The 15,729-nt window shown below is 61.0% G+C and overlaps 2 protein-coding genes across 13 annotated transcripts in view; one reads left to right on the top strand and one right to left on the bottom strand.

The window, feature by feature from the left end:
• Window positions 1-3,575, top strand: part of FASTK (Fas activated serine/threonine kinase) — a 30,021-nt gene extending 26,446 nt beyond the window's left edge. Inside the window, exon 11 of one of the 2 annotated variants that reach the window (XR_013635458.1) lies at window positions 2,894-2,981. Coding sequence is in view for 1 of the 2 variants with exons in the window: in XM_078851887.1 (XP_078708013.1) it covers window positions 2,894-2,980 (87 nt within the window). In the remaining variant the exon portion in view is untranslated. Of the gene's footprint in view, window positions 1-2,893 lie in introns of both variants that reach the window. The other variant, XM_078851887.1, reaches the window with a different exon arrangement.
• A 586-nt stretch (window positions 3,576-4,161) lies between these two features.
• Window positions 4,162-15,729, bottom strand: part of SLC4A2 (solute carrier family 4 member 2) — a 104,121-nt gene continuing 92,553 nt past the window's right edge. For all 11 annotated transcript variants that reach the window (XM_073334968.2, XM_073334970.2, XM_073334969.2 and 8 more), the window contains 5 exons: window positions 10,131-10,297; window positions 9,748-10,001; window positions 8,450-8,619; window positions 7,028-7,201; window positions 4,162-4,698 (listed from right to left, as the gene is read on the bottom strand). In XM_073334968.2, coding sequence (XP_073191069.1) covers window positions 4,618-4,698; window positions 7,028-7,201; window positions 8,450-8,619; window positions 9,748-10,001; window positions 10,131-10,297 — 846 coding nt within the window. In that variant the 3' untranslated portion in view covers window positions 4,162-4,617. The remainder of the gene's footprint in view (window positions 4,699-7,027; window positions 7,202-8,449; window positions 8,620-9,747; window positions 10,002-10,130; window positions 10,298-15,729) is intronic.

The raw sequence follows: 15,729 nt of genomic DNA, 5'->3' as shown, positions 1-15,729 counted from the left end.
CATATGGAAGCTGTTCCATAGCCCTAATCATTTTTGTTGCCCTTCTCTGTGCCTTTTCCACTTCTAATACATTGTTTTTGAGATGGGGTGAGCAGACCTGCACACAGTATTCAAGGTGTGGGTGTACCATGGATTTATACAGAGGCAATACGATATTTTCTGTCTCATTATCTCTCCCTGTCCTAATGATTCCTAACATTCTGTTCACTTTTTTGGCTGCTGCTGCACATTGAGTGGATGTTTTCAGAAAACTATCCACAGTGACTCCAAGATCTCAGTGGTGGCAGATGACAGGACAAGGAGCGCTGGTCTCAAGTTGCAATGGGGGATGTCTAGGTTGGATATTTGGAAATACTGTTTGTCACAGAGTCCCCGGGCACTGCTCTGAAACTACTCCATATGAAGCCAGTCAGGACTCTGGGGAAGCCTCCTCTCCCTAGGGCAAGAAGCTCACACAATTTCGACCTTTCTGGGGCTGACATCAGAGCATTCAGCATCCCCATCCACACCGTGCGCTTCCCACCGCGAGTCCACACAGGCGGGGCTCTGGGAGAGCCAAAGGGCCCTGCACCCCAACTCTGCAGTCAGACGTGACTCTCAGCCAGCCAGTTTATTAGATGACAGGAACATGGTCTAAAACAGAGCTTGTAGGTACAGAGAACAGGACACCTCAGTCAGGTCCATCTTTGGGGGCAGGGAGGTCAGAGCCCCATCTGAGCCTCCCTCCATTTCCCCAGCCAGCTCCAAAACTGAAACTCGCCCACCCCTGCTCTCACCTTTGTCTCTTTCCCGGGCCAGGAGGCCACCTGGTCTCTTTGTTCTCCAACCCCTTCAGTTGGCACCTTTGCAGAGGAGGGGCCCAGACCATCAGTTGCCAGGAGACAGGGTGTCGGCCATTCTCTGTGCAGACTCCATCACACTGGCCCTCTAGGGCTCTGCCCCAATCACACACCCTTATCCCGCCACCTAGATACTTAAGATCTGCATAGGGGAAATTGAGGCATCCATACAGTATTCAGAGAAAACATTAAGAATATTCTCACTTCATCACACTATTTCACTAGGAGGGTGGTGAAGCACTGGAATGGGTTATTTAGGGAGGTGGTGGAATCTCTTCCCTTTGAGGTTTTTAAGGCCCATCTTGACAAAGCCCTGGCTGGGATGATTTAGTTGGGGATTGGTCCTGCTTTGAGCAGGGGATTGGGCTAGATGACCTCCTGAGGTCCCTTCCAACCCTGATATTCTATGATTCTATGAATGACTCCAAGATCTCTTTCTTGAGTGGTAACAGCTAATTTAGACCCCATCATTTTATACATATAGTTGGGATTATGTTTTCCAGTGTGCATTATTTTGCATTTATCAACATTGAATTTCATCTGTTATTTTGTTGCCCAGTCACCCAGTTTTGTGACATCCCTTCACAGATCTTTGCAGTCTGCTTTGGACTGAATTATCTTGAGTAATTTTGTATCATCTGCAAACTTTGCCACCTCACTGTTTACCCCTTTTCCCAGATCATTTATGAATATGTTGAATAGGACTGGTCCTAGTACAGACCCCTGGGGGGACACCACTATTTAACTCTCTTCATTCTGAAAACTGATAATTTATTCCTACCCTTTGTTTCATCTGTTTTAAGCAGTTACCGATCCATGAGACCACCTTCCTTCTTATCCCATGACTGCTTACTTTGCCTAAGAACCTTGGTGAGGGACCTTCTGAAAGGTTTTCTGAAAGTCCAAGTACACTATATCCATCATGTCACCCTTGCTCACATGTTTCTTGACCCCCTCAAAGAATTCTAGTAGATTGGTGAGGCATGATTTCCCTTTACAAAAGCCATGTTGACTCCTCTACAGCATATTGCATTCATCAGTGTGTCTGATAATTCTTTGCTACACTTTCAACCAGTTTGCCTGGCAACGAAGTTAGGCTTACTAGCCTGTAAGTGCCAGGCCATCTCGTCCCAGAGATTATGTAAGTAGCCAGCTTGCCTGTATCAGTCTGTCACCTAGTAGTTATGCCCTTTCCCTCAGCTATTGCGGCCCTCTCAGCTGGTGGCTAGGCGATTTCAGTGTCCTGAGGACTGTCCTGTCTTGGTGCTCAGCCCAGCCTTTTACCACACACTCCACCCTGGATCTGGCAGCGGGATGGGACAGCAAATGGGGAGAGCCATTCTGCAATCCTTGTTTAGCTAACTGCCCTGAGGGTACCTGCCTCCGGCCCACTGGTCTGGGAAGTGCTAGCCTGGCCCCAGGCTGCGGTCCCGCAGCACAGCTGTGATGCAGAGTGACAGACCTTGTAGGCGGATGGGGTCACAGTGACCTTGTGTCTGTGGATCCAGCGAGGGCCCGGTGTGGCTGCTGTGTCCCATATGCCCTCATTGGGGGGGGGGGGGGGAGAACCAGGTCGTGCAGCGTTGGGCCCCCCATCTCTGCTGCCCACAGATTCTGCTCTGGCACAGGAGCTGCCCGCACTTTGGAGCGATTCATGTAGCCAGGAGCCGGTTACGATCCGGGAATGGGCCAGGCCAGCGCGGGGGCACCTGCAGCCAGCCCTCTAGGTTAACACATAGCTCCGTGGAGGGGCCATTAGCTCATGTTAGTCTGACCTCCTGGATTGCACAGGCCAGCAGCAGCAGCCCCCACACAAACCCTAACACCTGAGCTCAGCTTTTGCGGGGAGGAGTTTCAATAGATGCACCAAGCACCCCGAGGTGGGGCTGGAGCCGCTTCCTCTGGTGGGGAGGGGAGCTGGGCCCTGCTTGTGGAAAAGGCCCCTATTCTATTCCCCTACCCTCCTGCACCAGCCAGGCCCTTGTGCCCTAGGGGGAAAGGCCCCTGCCCCAGCCTGGCATTGGTGCTAAGTGACCCTCCTCTCCTGTGTGCAGCTGCCCTACATGGAGCTGGAGAAGGTGAGCGGTGTCGAGGAGGCCAAGCACTATCTGCGGCAGAAGCTGCGGGAGCTCCGCTTTTGAAAGCAGCCGCTGCCCCCGGGGCACAGTGACGGCGAGAGACCCACCTCACCTCCGCGTGCCAAGGAGCCTGCTCCCGGAGGCTCCCTCCCTCCCCTGGGGCCGAGGGCAAGGCAGCTCCCGGGCCAGGGGCTGTCGGCCGGTGGGGCTGGTGGTGGCGGGCGTAGCGTGTGGCTATTATTTATTGGCATTTGCTGAGGGGTCGGGGGTCGGGCTGGTGCAGCAATGGGGGTGGGTGTCTGGTGTAAATGGGTGGGACAGCGCCACGGCCCCAAGTGGGAGCAGTGTATGATGAGCCTGCTACTCCACCCACGAGCCTCCTGTCTGCCAAAGGGGGGTGCACTGGGGACAAGCACTGGTCTGTTTATCCTCACAGGGCAGGGCAGGGCAGGGCTCCCTGAGCTGCCTGCCTCTCCCCCCGGGGGCTGCACAGGGCCTGGAGGAGTGGCTGGAAGCGCATTGGCAGGGGGGCCCTGGAGCTGTTTGCCTCTGGGGAGGGGCTGGCTCCCTGGAGGAGGGGCTGTTTGCCCCCAGGCCGAGCCCAAGGTGCCGCTGTGGTGGTGGGAGACAAAGTTTACAATAAAAATGGAGAAAAATCTGCCCTGTCCTGTCCTGTTTGTTGGTGCCAGGAGTTCACAGCCCCCAGGGCCGGGGCCCAGGGGTGGGACAGTGCCTGCTGCACCCTGCCAGGGGTCTGGCCCTAGGCCCACCTCCTGGGGGGAGGAGCAGGGTGTGGCATGGTCTGGCCATAGTGAGTGCCCCCTGCCTGGGAGGGAGGTGCCGCTCCCCAGGCCCAACTGTCCTTGGAGCAACCACATGTGTCCTGCGGGACCCTCGGCAGGACAGGAACACACAGCGCTGTGCCCCCCCCCACTCCCCCCCGGTTTCTCAGGGGTGCGGGGCAGTCCTGATTTTGCCCCATAGCGACAACCCAGCCTAGCGTGTGGGGGGGAGGGGCACTGTGCGGCTTCCTGTCCAGCCCCAGCCATGCCAAGCCTGTGGCTGTGGCCGGGGCCCGTGATGGTTGAAGCGGGCAGGGGTGACGCACGGACTTGGGCACGGGTTTGCCGCACAAACGTGGTCACCGAGCCCCCCTGTGCAGCAGCTGCCTTGCTCCAGGCCTGTGTGTGAGCTGCCCGCCCAGCCAGTATACCCCCCAGAAACCCCAAGCCAGGCCCTGCACCTTCCTTAGAAAGCTGTTTATTGACAGTTAAATTATTCTCTTAAATAAAACCCCATGGAATTTAGGAAACACCTGATTGTCTGGGTGGGGCCCCGGGCTGGAGCAGGGAGGTGGGATCCTGTAGCCCCCCCAGCAGGGGTGGGGTCCAGCACACCATACAGTTCGGACGGCAGTGGCTGGGGGCAGCAGGCCCGGCCCCGCTGCTCCTGTGCCAGCCCAGGGTGGGCAGCAGGCCCCCGCAGGGCCGGACGCTGTGAACAGCTGCTCTGGCCGGGGGCAGCCCGGGCCGCGGGGTGAGCGTCTGGCGGCTGCTGTGGCCCGGGCACTGGTGAGCGCTGGGCACAGTCCACGCGGCTGGCGAGGGCGCAGGTCCGGGCAGTGCCGCTGCGGCTCCTGGCACAGCGGCAGGGGCTTGCCTGCGCCCGCAGCCCCGCACAGGGTCCCTGGCTGGCGCCCCTCACACGGGCATCGGCATCTCGTTGTACTCGTCCACCCCTTCCCGCTCGTCGAAGATCGGCTCCGCCTCCTCCGCGTCCAGCTGGGGGGAGAGGGGAGCAAACGGCGGTGGGTTTGCTCTGAGCCAGCACCTCCTGCTGCGGCCCCCCCACCCCCCGCCCAGCCAGCGTCTCCCCCGCCCCCGCTGCGGCCCCCCGCCCCCGTGCCCAGCCAGCGTCTCCCCCGCCCCCGCTGCGGCCCCCCGCCCCCGTGCCCAGCCATCGCCTCCCCCGCCCCCGCTGCGGCCCCCCGCCCCCGTGCCCAGCCAGCGTCTCCCCCGCCCCCGCTGCGGCCCCCCGCCCCCGTGCCCAGCCAGCGTCTCCCCCGCCCCCGCTGCGGCCCCCCGCCCCCGTGCCCAGCCATCGCCTCCCCCGCCCCCGCTGCGGCCCCCCGCCCCCGTGCCCAGCCAGCGTCTCCCCCGCCCCCGCTGCGGCCCCCCGCCCCCGTGCCCAGCCATCGCCTCCCCCGCCCCCGCTGCGGCCCCCCGCCCCCGTGCCCAGCCATCGCCTCCCCCGCCCCCGCTGCGGCCCCCCGCCCCCGTGCCCAGCCATCGCCTCCCCCGCCCCCGCTGCGGCCCCCCGCCCCCGTGCCCAGCCAGCGTCTCCCCCGCTGCGGCCCCCCCACCCCCCGCCCAGCCAGCGTCTCCCCCGCCCCCGCTGCGGCTCCCCGCCCTGTGCCCAGCCATCGCCTCCCTCGCCCCCGCTGCGGCCCCCCGCCCCCCGCCCAGCCGGCTTCCCCCCCGCCCCCGCTGCGGCCCCCCGCCCCCGTGCCCAGCCATCGCCTCCCCCGCCCCCGCTGCGGCCCCCCGCCCCCGTGCCCAGCCGGCGTCTCCCCCGCCCCCGCTGCGGCCCCCCGCCCCCGTGCCCAGCCATCGCCTCCCCCGCCCCCGCTGCGGCCCCCCGCCCCCGTGCCCAGCCATCGCCTCCCCCGCCCCCGCTGCGGCCCCCCGCCCCCGTGCCCAGCCATCGCCTCCCCCGCCCCCGCTGCGGCCCCCCGCCCCCGTGCCCAGCCATCGCCTCCCCCGCCCCCGCTGCGGCCCCCCGCCCCCGTGCCCAGCCATCGCCTCCCCCGCCCCCGCTGCGGCCCCCCGCCCCCGTGCCCAGCCGGCGTCTCCCCCGCCCCCGCTGCGGCCCCCCGCCCCCCGCCCAGCCATCGCCTCCCCCGCCCCCGCTGCGGCCCCCCGCCCCCGTGCCCAGCCATCGCCTCCCCCGCCCCCGCTGCGGCCCCCCGCCCCCGTGCCCAGCCATCGCCTCCCCCGCCCCCGCTGCGGCCCCCCGCCCCCGTGCCCAGCCATCGCCTCCCCCGCCCCCGCTGCGGCCCCCCGCCCCCGTGCCCAGCCATCGCCTCCCCCGCTGCGGCCCCCCGCCCCCGTGCCCAGCCATCGCCTCCCCCGCCCCCGCTGCGGCCCCCCGCCCCCGTGCCCAGCCATCGCCTCCCCCGCCCCCGCTGCGGCCCCCCGCCCCCGTGCCCAGCCAGCGTCTCCCCCGCCCCCGCTGCGGCCCCCCGCCCCCGTGCCCAGCCATCGCCTCCCCCGCCCCCGCTGCGGCCCCCCGCCCCCGTGCCCAGCCATCGCCTCCCCCGCCCCCGCTGCGGCCCCCCGCCCCCGTGCCCAGCCAGCGTCTCCCCCGCCCCCGCTGCGGCCCCCCGCCCCCGTGCCCAGCCAGCGTCTCCCCCGCCCCCGCTGCGGCCCCCCGCCCCCGTGCCCAGCCATCGCCTCCCCCGCCCCCGCTGCGGCCCCCCGCCCCCGTGCCCAGCCATCGCCTCCCCCGCCCCCGCTGCGGCCCCCCGCCCTGTGCCCAGCCATCGCCTCCCCCGCTGCGGCCCCCCGCCCCCCGCCCAGCCATCGCCTCCCCCGCTGCGGCCCCCCGCCCCCCGCCCAGCCGGCTTCCCCCCCGCCCCCGCTGCGGCCCCCCGCCCCCGTGCCCAGCCATCGCCTCCCTCGCCCCCACTGTGGCCCCCCGCCCCATGCCCAGCCATCGCCTCCCCTGCCCCCACTGTGGCCCCCCGCCCCGTGCCCAGCCATCGCCTCCCCTGCCCCCGCTGTGGCCCCCCGCCCCCGTGCCCAGCCATCGCCTCCCCTGCCCCCGCTGTGGCCCCCCGCCCCCGTGCCCAGCCGGCTTCCCCCCCGCCCCCGCTGCGGCCCCCCGCCCCCCTGCCCAGCCAGCGTCTCCCCCGCCCCCGCTGCGGCCCCCCGCCCCCGTGCCCAGCCATCGCCTCCCCCCTGCCCCTGCTGCGGCCCAGCAGAGCCTCCCACTGCCACAGGGCGGCTGGACCCTCCAGCTACCCCGGTGGGCGGCTCCCCCCACCCCTACCCCCAGCCAGGTCGAGGCTGGCGCCTGAGGGCATCCTGTGGCCCCCCGCACGGGACTTACACACTTCAGCTCGCGGTCGGTGAAGACGCGGGTGAGCAGCCACATGCGGAGCGGCACGGTGAGGATGAGGATGAAGGGGAAGGCCAGGGAGGCTGCCGTGGACATGACGGCCCAGAGCACGGCCAGGCACGCCAGCTGCAGGCCCGTGAAGAGATGCATCCGTAGGGTGCGCACCTGGCCGGGCAGCCGCACGGGGGTTAACGCCCCGGGCCCAGTGCAGAGAGCAGCTTTCCCTGCTGGCTCTGTGCCCCCCCCCAGATCCCCACTGCTGGCTCCCCCCGCAACGCGACCTCCAACCCCGCTCCCCCGGCAGTTTGGAATGGGACCCCTGGCACTGGCGCCATTCCTCCTACAGCTGGCACCAACCAGGACCCACTGGGACATGCCCCCGCCCGGCTCTGGTCCCCCTCCCCCCCACTGCCCCATGGGACATGGCCCCCGCCCGGCTCTGGTCCCCCTCCCCCCCACTGCCCCATGGGACATGGCCCCCGCCCGGCTCTGGTCCCCTCCCCCCCACTGCCCCATGGGACATGCCCCCCGCCCGGCTCTGGTCCCCTCCCCCCCACTGCCCCATGGGACATGCCCCCCGCCCGGCTCTGTGCCCCTCCCCCCCACTGCCCCATGGGACATGGCCCCCGCCCGGCTCTGGTCCCCCTCCCCCCCACTGCCCCATGGGACATGGCCCCCGCCCGGCTCTGGTCCCCCTCCCCCCCACTGCCCCATGGGACATGGCCCCCGCCCGGCTCTGGTCCCCTCCCCCCCACTGCCCCATGGGACATGCCCCCCGCCCGGCTCTGGTCCCCTCCCCCCCACTGCCCCATGGGACATGCCCCCCGCCCGGCTCTGGTCCCCCTCCCCCCCACTGCCCCATGGGACATGGCCCCCGCCCGGCTCTGGTCCCCCTCCCCCCCACTGCCCCATGGGACATGGCCCCCGCCCGGCTCTGGTCCCCTCCCCCCCACTGCCCCATGGGACATGCCCCCCGCCCGGCTCTGTGCCCCTCCCCCCCACTGCCCCATGGGACATGGCCCCCGCCCGGCTCTGGTCCCCTCCCCCCCACTGCCCCATGGGACATGGCCCCCCGCCCGGCTCTGTGCCCCTCCCCCGGCTGTGCCCAAGGGGACATGGCCCCCCCCCCGGCTGGCTCTGGTCCCCCTCCCCCCCACTGCCCCATGGGACATGCCCCCGCCCGGCTCTGTGCCCCTCCCCCCCACTGCCCCATGGGACATGCCCCCCGCCCGGCTCTGGTCCCCCTCCCCCCCACTGCCCCATGGGACATGCCCCCCGCCCGGCTCTGGTCCCCCTCCCCCCCACTGCCCCATGGGACATGGCCCCCGCCCGGCTCTGTGGCCCTCCCCCGGCTGTGCCCAAGGGGACATGGCCCCCGCCCGGCTCTGTGCCCCTCCCCCGCCCTGCGCAGACCTTTTTGACGTAGGTGACGTCGGGGTGATGCTTGGGGGGCATGAGCAGCAAGTGCAGGCGCTGGTAGAGCTGGATGCCGTTCAGCGAGGTCACGCCCATGTAGAGGAAGATCCCAAAGAGCACGGCCAGGGGGATGTGCCGCAGCAGGTCCCCGATGACGATGGACAGGCCTGGCGGGGTGCGGGGGCAGCCACTGAGAACCCGCTAAAGGCGCCAGGGCACCTGGGGCCCACGGGAGCTCTCCGCCCCCACCCCGGCGCTGCTCTCTGCAAACCCTGCCCCCGCTACCTGCCCCCAACTCGGCCCCACCCCCACTGCCTGCCCGACCCCCCGATGCGCTCTGCAAACACTGACCTGTCCTTCCCACCACTACTCACTCCCATAACAACGTGCAAATAATTGTGTAATGTTTTAATGAGTCTTGTTTGTGCCTCAGTTTCCCCATATGCTGCATTGTTGCCCAGTGTGGGGAAGGGACCTGTCTGCTCTCAGGGCTGGCTAAGGACACAGGGGCGGGTGTCCCCTGGCTGGGCCCGGTCCCCATCTCAGTGCAGCATGAGAACGGCAAATCCAAGCACCCCGATAGGGACACCCAGGAACCCACGGCCCCAAGGGGGATGGACCTCGCCCCCGCAGGGGGGACTGAACAAGGATCCCCGCTGGAGAACTCGGGGCTAGGAGCAGGAAGGTGGGGACAAGAGTCGGGGGCTGGAAGGAGTCTGACCAAGGAGGCCGCCCAGACAGACAGCCGGACCCGAGAGTTCCCCACAGCCAGGCTGGGCTCGGGGCTGGCCAGGACGGACCCTGCTTCACCCTTCATTGCCGCGGGCTGCCCTAAGGGCCCCCTAGGCAGGACCCCAGAGACCGTTCCAAAGCTAGGGGTAAAACCCCAAACCTGTGGGTCCGTGACAGGCTCACACTGCCCCCCCACCCCCACCCCAGCCCTGTCCCTGGCCTACCCCTAGGCCAGCTGCCAGGGCTAGTGTCTCCTGTGCCAGACAGGCTCCCCACACGCTCCCAGAATGGGGCAGAGCTGTGTGCAGAGCCCAGGGGAGGGAACGTGAGACGCATGAGGAAGCGAAGGGGCCTCCTAGAAACCGTTCCAAAGCTGGGGGTGCAGCCCCGACGCTGTGGGTCTGTGACACCCACCCCCACAAGCCCCAGGGCTTCCCCAGATTGCCCCCCCATGTCCCAAAGCAACCCCCGGCCCCACAGCTGTGTCTGAGCTCCGCCCGCCCAGTAAGCCACTCTCCCGGTCGGCAGTGGGCTGGGGAGATGGGGCGGCCGGCGGGACTCACCCACAAGCAGGGCCACCAGCAGCCCCGTGACGCGCTGCTCCTTCACCTCCTGGATCTTGGGCTTGTCGCCAGGGGCCACGGCCTTGCTCATGACTGTCAGGGCGTTGGCGTGAGTCACCGAGCGCACCGTGGCGGCCGCCAGCCAGGGCAGCCCAAAGAGGGCGCAGAAGCCGCCCATGGCCACAATCAGCAGCAGGTCGAGGTGGAAGCCAGAGCCCTTCTGCAGCATGCGCTCTTTCTTACTGATGATCAGCCTGGGGGGGCACTGGAGAATCAGGGCCTGCCCCACGACCCCCCCCAGCCCAGGGCCTCCCCCCTTAGCCCCCCCACATTGCCATGCCCCCCCACACACACACCCCCCGCCTGCAGGCGGCTCGGCTCACGTGGTGATCTGGGTCTCCATGAAGATGAGGATGAAGACCAGCACGGCTGGCAGGGCGCTGGCCACCATCATCCAGACGGGAAAGGAGCTGCCCTCGCCCAGGGGGTTGATGACCCAGCCCCGCTTCTCCGGGGCCGTCACTGAGAAGCCGCTGGGAACGCTCAGCTTCTGTGGGGGGAATGGGGGGGCCATGAGACCCAATCGGGGGGGGCCCTCGGCACAGGGGGCAATGGGGGATGGGGTCAGGGGGGACGTGCTGAAGATGGGGGAGCAGGCATGTGGAGGGACGGGGATGGGGATGGGGGGCAGGTGTGAGGAGGGATGGGGAGGTGTGGGCAGGGGGGACGGGGGCAGGCATGAGCGGGGATGGGGAGCAGGAGTATGGCAGCAGTGGGACAGGCGTGAGGGGGGATGGGGAGGTGTGGGGTGTTAGGCTATAGATATTCAGGCCTGGCTGTAAAGGCCTATACTCTAAGCCCTGGTCTACACTAGGACTTTAGGTCGAATTTAGCAGCGTTAAACTGATGTAAACCTCCACCTGTCCACACAATGAAGCTCTTTATTTCGACTTAAAGGGCTCTTAAAATCGATTTCCTTACTCCACCCCTGACAAGTGGATTAGCGCTTAAATCGGCCTTGCTGGGTCGAATTTGGGGTACTGTGGACACAATTCGACGGTACTGGCCTCCGGGAGCTATCCCAGAGTGCTCCATTGTGACTGCTCTGGACAGCACTCTCAACTCAGATGCACGATTGTTTGCCGTTGCTCTGACGCAGGGAGGGGCGACTGATGACACGGCTTACAGGGTTGTTTTACAGGGAGCTAAAATCAACAAAGAGGGTGGCTTTACATCAAGGAATATTTCAGGCAGGACTTCACGGAGGGTTCCAATAAGAAATGGTGCACCTAAGTTATTGTTCTTATTGGGACAAGGAGGTTGGTCTGGCCTCTGATTGATACATGGCTAGATTTACCTCGCTGCACCTTCTCTGTGAGTGACTGCAGTGTGACCTAGAGGAACGAGTCCCCTAGACGGGGGGTGGGGGTTTGCAAATGAGTACAAAACAAATCTGGTCTATTTCTTGTTTTGATACACTCCATCTATCTTTTACATCTTTGGCTGGCAGCAGACGGTGCAGAAGGACTGCATGCCATCCACATCTCATGGCTGCTTGGCAGAAGATGGTACAATAGGACTGCTAGCCATCCTCATCTCTTGCCTGCCCGGCAGAAGATGATGCAATAGGACTGCTAGCAGTCCGTATCACCTGCCTGCTCACCATAAGATGGTTCAATAGGACTGACTGCAGGACTAAAGAGAATGACCTGATCAAGTCACTCCAAATTTAGTCCCTGCGCCCATGTCTGCCCAGGCGCTCCTGATCGACCTCACACAGGCCACCAGGAGCACCTCGGACATGACGATGACGGCTACCAGTCGTACAGTACCATCTGCTGCCACAAAGCAAGGGGTTGCTGCTGCAGTGTAGCAATGCCGTACCGCGTCTGCCAGCACCCAGGAGACACACGGTGACCGTGAGCTGAGCGGGCTCCATGCTTGCCGTGGTATGGCGTCTGCACAGGTAACTCAGGAAAAAAGGCGCGAAACGATTGTCTGTCCTTGCTTTCACGGAGGGAACGGGGGCCTGACGATATGTACCCAGAACCACCCGCGACAATGTTTTAGCCCCATCAGGCATTGGGATCTCAACCCAGAATTCCAATGGGCAGCGGAGACTGCGGGAACTCTGGGATAGCTACCCACAGTGCAATGCTCCGGCAGTCGACTCTAGCCTTGGTCCTGTGGAAGCGCTCTGCCGAGTTACTGCACTTAGAGCATTTTCTGTGGGGACACACACACTCGAATATATAAAACCAATTTCTAAAAAAACGACTTCTATAAATTCGACCTAATTTCATAGTGTAGACATACCCTAAGAATTTAGGTGTATTCTTATCACTTGGCTAGTTATAGAGGTATAAAAGAAAGAATCAAAATCACTAAAGGAATGTAAGGAGTTTCTAGTGGAACCTAACTTAGCTGCCCCTGACGGTCTCTAGTTGTACAAGATGGGAGTGTAATCGGGGTACAGTTGTGTAAAAGAGTAATCACAGTGCAAGGAATATTAGGCAAAAAAGAATTTTGTGTGTGTGCACAGGTAAAAGAAAAGGAAAAGGGGAGCAATGATGGGAACACTGAGCCTTGGGGTGGCTCTGGGGGATCGGACTGTCGCTTTGGTGGGTGTGCATGAAAACTCTGTGGGCATGGGGGAGGCAGTTACACCATGTGTAAAATTAATATGGCTAATATAATGTTGTGGAGGTTAAACTATATGGAAGGAATGTGCATTTTCCCAGCACGTGTGCAGTGTATATTGGAGAAGGGGTAAAAGAAATGCAAACAAAACATGGTACTTAAATAAAATCCTAATAGGGCTCCAAAAGGAGCCAGAATAGGTTGAGCTTTCTTTTTCAGATCTCTGTGTGTTTCGGAGCAGGAGATGAAAGTGGAAAGTAATCAGAACTCTAGCGGAAGTGGAATGTTTCCCTTTTAAGACAGTCTCTGAGCTGCTAGCAGCTTTGGATCCAAAAGCAAGCTGGAAAGCCTCTGTGTAAATACAAATTACCTAGCTGATGGGCACAAAGGAGCTGCAGATAATGAATACATCTGGTCAGCAAACCAGCTACTAGAAGACTCAGATTATGGCCCTCCAGAAAAGGGAGGTGAAAAAACGAGTCAAGCCTGCAAATAAGGGGAACAGGTTAACCTTAAGGGGTGTGTGTGTGTGTGTGTGTGCGTACAGTGCTAAAATCTGAAGCGGTGTCTCAGCTATTACCTGAGAATAAACGTAAAGCTTGGTACAGCAGAGAAACTATTGCAAACTTGGTCTGTTGTACAAGAGGGGAAACTGAGGTACACCACCTCATGAATTTCATAAATGACCAGTGAGTGGGGTAATTCACTAGCCTGATTATAAAACAAAATAAGGACAGCCTGGAGGTAATTCTTCTGTTTTTCCTGCAATTAGCAAGGAAATTTGTAAGAGGAAGTGGTATTATTATTAAGCAATAGTCTATCCCCACCGGGGGGGTGGAAATTGTTTCTTTTGTTTTTCAGACACTCTACAAGGAAGCTGGCGCCAGCAGAAAAATAACCCAGAATTCCATGGATCTATGTTTTGCGTTGTTTGTCTGTGGTGTTTGTCTTGTTGCTAGCACTGTTGTGTTTTAATGAACAGAAAACCTCATGCATGGGTGGGGGATGGCTTCAAAAGGCTGACCTTGGGGGGGAGATGTATATGGGAATGCAAAATGCTCAACTAGGAGGCCAGCACCTGTGTAATAGCTACCGTGGAACCTGGAAATGGAACGGTAACTAAGGTGACCCCCACAAGCCCTATGGGAATAATGAAAAGGGGAGGAGCTCACTGGGAATCAGTGGAGGGGTGTGTAAAAGAGTGTGAATCAAGAGAAGATGTTTGGATGTGCCCCTCTCCTGTGACTATGGAGGAGCAGGATCAACGGCCTGTGCAAGGGGTGGACAGTTGGGTGTACCGTGTATAAGGTGTTTTGCTGGGAATGTACATATTACCGGGGGCACAATTACACCAGCCCATAACCAAACTACACACAGCTACACGCTGCTATCTGGACTTTGGTGCACAAATGGATCTGTGAATCTTATTGCTGTGAATAATCAAACCAGGGCATATGGCCTGATTCCATACCAAATGGTCAAGCTGGTTTGGAGAATAACCCATTTCTCTGTGAACATTCAGTGGACTTATGATATGGACAAAAGTATGCAAAATTTGCAGGGGCAGCTTGTTGCAACTGCCAGCAACTGGACACATAAGATCGTGGCCCCGTCGAAGGAGGAGAGGCAGTGTTTTGGGGGTGTCTCGGATGTTGGACCATACTGCAGTGGTCAGGACTCGGTGTTGCTGTGGATTTTGTATTGTTAACTGTACTTGTGTTACATTGCATAGGGAGATAACCTATCAGGAATGTAATAAGCCCTCCAAACCCTACAGTGTACTGGACAACCCGGACCCAACCTTCTCGGGCCCACTGTAATGGGAAGTCTGGAACACTAATTGGAATAGGTGTGGTATGGCCGTACGAGAGAAGGTGCAGGGCACAAGGAGCAGTGGGACAGATGGAATAGCGACACCTTCCACCTTGACGCCTGGCCCTATCAGGAAATGTGTCGCCATATATCCTATGCTTTTCCAGGGATACCTGGGCAGGAGGATCCCAAAAGAAAAAGAAAATAAAGGAGTGGAGTGTTAGGATCTAGATATTCAGGCCTGGCTGTAAAGGCCTATACACTAAGAATTTAGGTGTATTCTTATCACTTAGCTAGTTATAGAGGTATAAAAGAAAGAATCAAAATCACTGTCGGCCGGTGCAAGGGCCTTCTCTCTCTGTGACAGTCTGAGGCCCTGTGCTTAGGCTAAGGCCTTTGGCTAAGCAGCAGAGGCAGCCATAAGCTGGGAAGCGACTGGTCACGTCCTCACATTCCAAACTAGTCCCATTGAAATCAGGTGCTATTGGGCTGTTAGGATACAATCCTGTCCTGATAATGCCTGTCACCTCCAGAGAAAGGGAAGTGCCTAGAAGATGTAAAAGGAAACTTAGTTTGGTAGCATCCTGTCTGGCAAGAACTCACTTATCAATAGCTGGGATGTGAAATCCTCATTTCTGTGTTTGTCCAAACAGTGTAGCCCCCATTTCCCTATTGTTTGTCTATACAGTCTCTGTCTGGATCTGTGATTGGGGGCGATCAGCGAGTTATCTCAAGTGCCTATACACAAATGCAAGAAGCCTGGGAAACAAGCAGGGAGAACTGGAAGTCCTGGCAAAGTCAAGGAACAGTGATTGGAATAACAGAGACTTTGTTGGATAACTCACATGACTGGAGTACTGTCATGGATGGATATAAACTGTTCAGGAAGGACAGGCAGGGCAGAAAAGGTGGGGGAGTTGCACTGTATGTAAGAGAGCAGTATGACTGCTCAGAGCTCAAGTATGAAACTGCAGAAAAACCTGAGAGTCTCTGGATTAAGTTTAGAAGTGTGAGCAACAAGGGTGATGTCGTGGTAGGAGTCTACTATAGACCAGCGGACCAGGGGGACGAGGTGGACGAAGCTTTCTTCCAGCAACTTGCAGAAGTTACTAGATTGCAGGCCCTGGTTCTCATGGGAGACTTCCATCACCCTGATATCTGCTGGGAGAGCAATACAGCGGTGCACAGACAATCCAGGAAGTTTTTGGAAACTGTAGGGGACAATTTCCTGGTGCAAGTGCTGGAGGAACCAACTAGGGGCAGAGCTCTTCTTGACCTGCTGCTCACAAACCAGGAAGAATTAGTAGGGGAAGCAAAAGTGGACGGGAACCTGGGAGGCAGTGACCATAAGATGGTCGAGTTCAGGATCCTGACACAAGGAAGAAAGGAAAGCAGCAGAATACAGACCCTGGACTTCAGAAAAGCAGACTTTGACAACCTCAGGGAACTGATGGGCAAGATCCCCTGGGAGAATAACATGAGGGGGAAAGGAGAGCTAGCTGTATTTTAAAGAATCCTTATTGAGGTTAC

The sequence above is a fragment of the Lepidochelys kempii genome, chromosome 2, assembly GCF_965140285.1.
Source record: "Lepidochelys kempii isolate rLepKem1 chromosome 2, rLepKem1.hap1, whole genome shotgun sequence".
Taxonomy (NCBI): Eukaryota; Metazoa; Chordata; order Testudines; family Cheloniidae; genus Lepidochelys; species Lepidochelys kempii.
Note: the sequence above shows the minus strand (reverse complement) of the source record. Positions and strands in the feature narration are given on the sequence as shown.